Source organism: Quercus lobata, chromosome 9 (genome assembly GCF_001633185.2).
Source record: "Quercus lobata isolate SW786 chromosome 9, ValleyOak3.0 Primary Assembly, whole genome shotgun sequence".
In the NCBI taxonomy this organism is placed as follows: domain Eukaryota; kingdom Viridiplantae; phylum Streptophyta; class Magnoliopsida; order Fagales; family Fagaceae; genus Quercus; species Quercus lobata.
In genome coordinates this window covers 48,998,012-49,004,594 of record NC_044912.1, presented here as the reverse complement: position 1 = coordinate 49,004,594, position 6,583 = coordinate 48,998,012, and the positions used below count along the sequence as shown (strand labels likewise).

Here is a 6,583-nt window from a genome sequence, read left to right as displayed (position 1 = left end):
TCGAGATGCTACTTTCCTTTATTGTTTCAAACGTTGCCTAACTAACTATATACAATTCTTTTGCATTGCTGTTTTGCACATTACCTCCAGTATTTTGTAAGTGCTAAAACTTTTGAAGAAGAAAAAGATAATAGAATTGTGGGGAAGAGATTAGTCCATATCTTGCGACCAGCTTATTAATCTTTTGCCATCAATACAAATATTGAGGCATGAGCAATGTTGAGCCAATCCTCTCTAACAACTCCAAATGATCTCAGAGCTGTGAGGCTTCCCATTGGCAGAGACAACAGCTTGTGGCAACTGACAATTCCAAGTTTACCGAGTGATACAAAATTTGGCAGCCAATCTGGCAATGCAGTCAAGTTGGGACATTCCGCAATTGCCATTTCTTGTAAAGTTGTTGCAGACCGTTGACTCCAATGGGGCAAAGCCACCAACTGTGGTAATTGATGGTGCATCAGTGTTTGAAGGCTCGTCCGGAATTCTTATTGATTGTCTTCCCTTTCAGTTAGATCAAGTTTTTCACAATTACTCATAAATTGAACCTCTAGAGCGTTAGGTGTTTCATGGTATGCGACAAGATCATGTATTTTGAATCTCCACACATGGCCACAATCCATATAATCTTCAAAGAAAGATCTTGAATAGAGCTTATCTATATATTGGTTTCTGATATCTTTGAACTCTAGGTTTTCATCCGGTGATTGAAGCAGTCCATGTGCCATCCAAAGTTCAATTAATTCAAAAATTTTGTGCTCACAATCTTTTGAAAAAAGTGAACAATAAGCAAAACATTGTTTTAAGATGGCATTTGATTATAACTCAATTGTAAGGTAGGCAAAATATCCCTTTCTTTTTGTGCCAGTTTCCACATTTCATTACCCTTTACAAATAGCCAATCACGTTCATTGAGCTTTGAATATAGTAAGCTCCCTATGTCTTCACTGCTAGAACTCCTTTGCATTTCTTCACCATCTCATCCCCAACTTCAATGAGTTTTGCATGTTATCTTGCTTCTCCTTCACCAGAAGCCCATTTTATAAATAAAGATGGACACTCTTTATGTAGAAGTACTTCTAAGTTGTAGAAGGAAATGGTACGTATAATGGATGCAACTATTAGGCTGCATGTTGTCACGAGGATCTTACTTCCATTTGGTACCCTCCATCAAAAAATTCCTCAACTTAATCCATTTTCCCTGATTCTCATTCTACACATCATCCAAGAAAAGTAAGAATTTTCTGTTGTGCAAATGACCTCAAAGGCGCATTTGCAATTGCTCTACGTCCAAATCACTACAATTTTCATTAGTTATAGATTTGATTAATTTGACCAACAATTTTTTTATGTCAAAGTCATCAGATACACTTACCCATATTCTCAAGTGAAAATGGCTGACCACTTCTTCATTGTTGAACACCAATTTAGCAAGTGTAGTCTTCCCAAGACCTGCAATCCAGCTATAGGAATAACACAGACCTTTTGATCACCATCACAAGGATGCATTATAAGTTTAACTATTATTTCTTTATCCCTGTCTATTCCGATGACATCTGAAGTCTGCACAAAGGAATAGCTCATCACCCTCCTCCCATGCATGACATGCCGGTTTCCTAGTCTTTCCGAAGCATGAAATTTAGCATTATTAGTTCAACTATTAGAGACTCACTTCTTTGATTTTATGACCCATCTTAAAGCGGAATACAAGTGGATTAGAGCTAGAAAGAAAGCAACGTACCTTTCTGGTGCTGTTCCCATATGTTTTCATCATTTGTCTCCTCAATGCTTCACACTTGAATTCATCCAGCACATCTTCTGCATCATAAAAAGTGTTTTTCAGTTTCCCAAGCCAGACAGTCTGCTCCTGATTATGTCCCTGCCGTTCCTCTGCATCCAACAGCATGGCTTTGACTGTGGACAAGGTGTCCTCAAGCTTTTCCAAATCGCCTTCAACACCCCACGTTGACATGACTTCTTGAAAGATAGGGGAACTGATCTTCACCAGAACTTTTGCTGCCATGTTGAACAGAAATGATTCTGCTGACACTGTACCCTTTGACATGGTAATCCTTCAACTATTTCTCGAGGAGGTAATGTTAGCTACTAAGCAACTTGATTTATATTTTACAACTTTCTCTCCTAAACAACATTAACAATAACATTTGTGTTGTGTACACAATAAAATTTTAAGCATTGAGATCATATAGATTAAGTTGTCCAATGGTAGATACCATCATTGACTTTGGATGGTTTGGTGTGACAGATTTGAGATCTGAAAAGGTTAAAGAGCCATTCATCATGTTTTAAGAAGTTTGATTGTCATCAAAGAGTTCTTATTGTTGGTCTTAGACAAGTATGGTGATCACGTGGTAGAAAGTTAAAATGAATTAGAAACTCAAATATCCTGAGATCCCTCTTATTCATGGAAGTGTTTGCACCCTTCCGTGAATCAACAATACTCATACCTGCAAAGGGTTGTGTTTCTCTCAAAGGTCACAAGACTCACAACTCTCCCCCAAACAATGCAATCATCCGTAAACCGTCATTTTATGGGAATCATAAAGTACATGAGGGTCACCACGCCATGTGATTACACTCATTTACTTTTTGAAAAGTATTGTTTGAACCCCTATACAATTAACAAGATAGTTTGTGACACAGAGAATGGTCACGAAATCAAAAACTTGAGAACCTCTTTAAGGAAAAACAACTACAGGGACAAAGATATTCCCTTAAAAAAAATCACTATTAAAGAAATAGTTACAATAGTCAGCGACTTACAAAACCTTTACTAACCTATAAACTCTATGGAACCTCTGCAAATGCATCGCTTGCATTCCAACCTTGGTAGTTCCAGAACCTCTAGAATCCTTGTATAGTGATTTTCTCCAAGACAGAACCTCCGGCACTGCAGTAAATTTCAATGAAGATTTGGCTTTGTGGTTTGAAACTCACAAACATTCTCTTTGGAGATTGAAAGAAGAGTGGGATAGTAAAAGGGGTATTTTATCAAGCACCTGGTATGGGTTCTTTTAAGCCAAGCAAAAATGCTCTCACTGATGTTTTCTTTCGGCACAGGAGCTTAGCACACCATTCTCTCTAGTTGCTTGCCTTTGACAGAAAAGCATGGGAGCTTAAACTCTCTCTAATCTCTGCTATCGAATAATATGGCTCAGGAGGATTAAACCCAATCCTTGCCTCTAGAGAGATAAAGAAACAAAGCTCTACCCATTTGGAATGGCCAGCTGCACTAAGGCTTACTGACTATATTTTCTTCACCAAAATGGCTCAACAGATTTTAATATACTCCCTTTTGGATTCAGAGCTCAACAAGCATATGGCCTTAAAAGATTTCGTTTCGGCTTTAGAAACTTTAGGCCCGTTTATCAAACACCCCTTAGTGTTGAAAGCATAATCCCAGGCTTCTTCAACATGCTGTAGTAATTAAAAAAACAGTTTTTGATTCTCTTGCTTCAGCAGGAATATCTCTTGCTCGAGCAAGATTCTTCTGAGATCAATTGCAGCTCTAACTCCAAGGTTGATTGTTTTTTGGACCAAGACATAACTCTGTTACAAATTACAGTGTCACGCATATTTTGCTAAACTTCTAAATCCTAACACTAATGACTAATGTCTCCCACATGAACACACCATAGCTACAGCCTACAAGTGGTTTGTTGAAGTCTAGCGTGATGCCATAGTTGAATTAATTTAGCCCATGTTAACTCTCATCTGTGGATAAACAGATTGACGTTAGTGACATGGCTACATGTGTGCACTCTTTATGAAACTTAACGAAATCCTTATTGGATAACTTTATCAGATGACCTTAATTATTACAATGCATATTCAGTTGATTTTCCATCTATGTGATCCTCATAAGTGCCTTTTCTACCTTTAACCTACGAAACATGGGTGTGTTTTTAGATTTGGGTGCAGGACTTCGCAATTTTTGAAAAAATAAGATGCGGGTATGGCGATTAAAAAATTATTAAAAATATTTTTATTTATATATTTTATATATTGCTAAGCATGCTTTTTTATATAATAATAATAAAAAACTCAAATAATAATAATAATAATAATAATAAATAGATAGTAATAAGTACACAAAAGTTTTTGACACTTGAATTATTGATAGAAGTATTAAAATAGATGAGACTTCCCATAAATAAATAATAATAAAAAAACGTGGCTTAGTGGCTCACGTATTTGATTAGCCCAAAAACAAAATAAAAGATATATGTGGCAGGTATTAAAATAGTTGTAGCTTCCTAAAAAAAGAAAAAAAGAAAAAAAGAAGAAGAAGGAAGATGTGGCTTAGTGGCTCACGTGTTTGGTCAGGTGGGCACAAAAAACAAAATAAAGCCTTTTAAGTTGTTAACAAAGGCATTTAACAAAACTTATCAAAAAAATAAACAGAATAGAAGGCTGGGGCTCTAGCGAAAAAAAAAAAGGAAGAAGAAGACGGAGAAGCAATGAAGAAGAAGAAGAAGAAGAAGAAAGGGGTTAAGGCTGGTGAAATTGTGATGGCGACAATGACTATCTTGTATCAATATCCATCAGTATTTTTAGTTTAAGTGTTTTTTTTTTTGGCCAGCTGATTTCATTTTTTCGACTAAAATACACCAATATTCGGCTGATATGATCCGATTTGGACCAAACCGGCTCAAGTTAGCGCGCGTTGAAGTTGAATCGACTCGAGTCGGCACGAATCCAGAAACGAAAAAAAATAATTTTGACGCGGCATCGACACACGGGCAGTGGCGTCGCCCACTGCACCGTGCGTCGGGCCGCATCGAACTCTGGTACAGCGACCCTGTAGTCGCGTCAGTGCTTTCTAGCCTTTGACTGGCCAACTAATGTCTCCCAAACAGAAAGTGCCAAGAAATGCATTCATCCTTATGTGCTCAAATCCTTCTGTCTGTGCGATTAATCATATAACAAACACCTAGGTGTTTAAAAAATCCGAATTTTTATGCATACCATTTGAATTCATTTTAGACATTTCTCAATATATATATATATATATATATTTTGAGATTTAAAAACCATAAGCTTTCATTAAGGTTTAACTTAAAGAGTAACAATATGACATATTTGCTCTTTTCCAAAATATTAAAGGGAAATTGCTTGATTTTAAAGTTTTAAGAGGAATTGTGAACTACAGTAAACATAAAGATGAAAATTGTTTTAATCCTAAGTTTTTGTTTTTGTGTAAAAAAAAATAATAATAAAAAAGTTAGTCAAGAAAATTGTACATGAAATAGTGAATTTTGGTTGAAAAAAATTCACTAAACCAAAAAAAAAAAAAAGAATTTCTAGGAACAAAACCAAATGACACAACATTTTCGTAATACATTTATAATTTTGTTATATTTTTCTTTGACTTGTAAAGAATTGACACCTCAATAATTGTGAAAATATTGTGACAATAATAAGATATTTTAACATTTTTACAAGAGGAATGCTATATCCATAACATTTTCATACAAATCATAAATAGTAGGTTGTTACGGGTTGTTATTGGTGAGAAAAAAAAATAATTTTATTAGTAAGTTCAAATTAGAAACTATAACAATTTACTACCTATGATTTGTTATGAAAGTATTGTGAAAAATGTTGTAGATGTAGCATTTTTTTTTTCACAATACCTATATTTTTATTTGTAGTTGGTCTCAGTATGATATTTTATTTTGATCTATAAGGACTTAACACCTCTAACAATTATGAAAATATTGTGACAATTTGTTGTTTTAATAGAGTTCAAACAACAATATTAATAAAATAAAAAAAGAAGAAGAAAGGGCTAGCAGAACAGTGCCACTTGAACAAACCAAAAGTACGTAGCGGTAATCATTCACTCTTTTTATATATAGAAATTCATTTATTGCTTTACATTATAATTGATATTATGATTTATTAAACAGATACATACAATATTGTACACATCTGAAAAAAAAAATACAACATTATACATATCCATACATATCAATGTCCCCCACCGATCAAGCTATTGCTCTTTTTATTTATTTATTTATATATACATAAAATTAATTAATTAATTAATTTCATGGGAAATGTCTATTAACTTTTTTATTGGGTTTCATAAATTAATTTCAGGTGAAATGTCTATTATATTGTTATATATATTTGAATTATTTTAGAAAAATTTTCAATCTTTACTAATTTAATATATTTATTTATATTTTAAATAACAATTAAATTAAATATGACTTCGTCAATTTTCAACCTTGACTTCACCTGGACCATATTTCAAAAATCCTAAACCTTTATGGTTCATTGGACAGTTTGGATCAGAAAAACATATTAAACAAGAGGATAAAAATATAGTTCTCCTACTCCCATCTAATAAAAAGAAAAAATTATTTCGTGATTTTCATTCAATATTGAATAATTTCTCATGATTTTGACCCAGGAAGCCGTCATGTTATTCGTAAGAAAGCTAGACAACAACGATTTCCACGTCAAGGTTCAACTACTATGAAAACTCAATAATTAAATATACAACTATAACTACACCTAGAGCAGAACTATAACTTTTCAGATGTGGCATCTTCAA

General features: G+C 34.0%; 1 protein-coding gene across 2 annotated transcripts; it reads right to left on the bottom strand.

Annotated features, from left to right (window-relative positions):
• Window positions 1–323: 323 nt before the first annotated feature.
• On the bottom strand, window positions 324–3,795 carry LOC115959829 (disease resistance protein RGA2-like). 2 transcript variants are annotated; one of them, XM_031078430.1, is made up of 3 exons: window positions 2,797–3,795; window positions 1,739–2,081; window positions 324–1,618 (listed from the first exon to the last, which is right to left on the bottom strand). In XM_031078430.1, the coding sequence occupies exons 2-3, from the start codon at window positions 2,060–2,062 to the stop codon at window positions 1,529–1,531; spliced, it is 414 nt and encodes a 137-aa protein (XP_030934290.1). In that variant the 5' UTR covers window positions 2,063–2,081; window positions 2,797–3,795; the 3' UTR covers window positions 324–1,528. The 2 variants fall into 2 exon arrangements, with proteins under 2 accessions (XP_030934290.1, XP_030934291.1); XM_031078431.1 differs by having other exon boundaries at window positions 324–1,613; window positions 1,739–3,795.
• Window positions 3,796–6,583: the final 2,788 nt, after the last annotated feature.

Excerpts from the sequence above, each read along its gene's own strand:
- LOC115959829 (XM_031078430.1), bottom strand. The coding sequence starts at position 2,062 with ATGTCAAAGGGTACAGTGTCAGCAGAATCATTTCTGTTCAACATGGCA. Across the intron at positions 1,619-1,738 it reads ATGGGAACAGCACCAGAAAG|ACTAGGAAACCGGCATGTCA; the intron begins GTACGTTGCTTT and ends TGCTTCGGAAAG.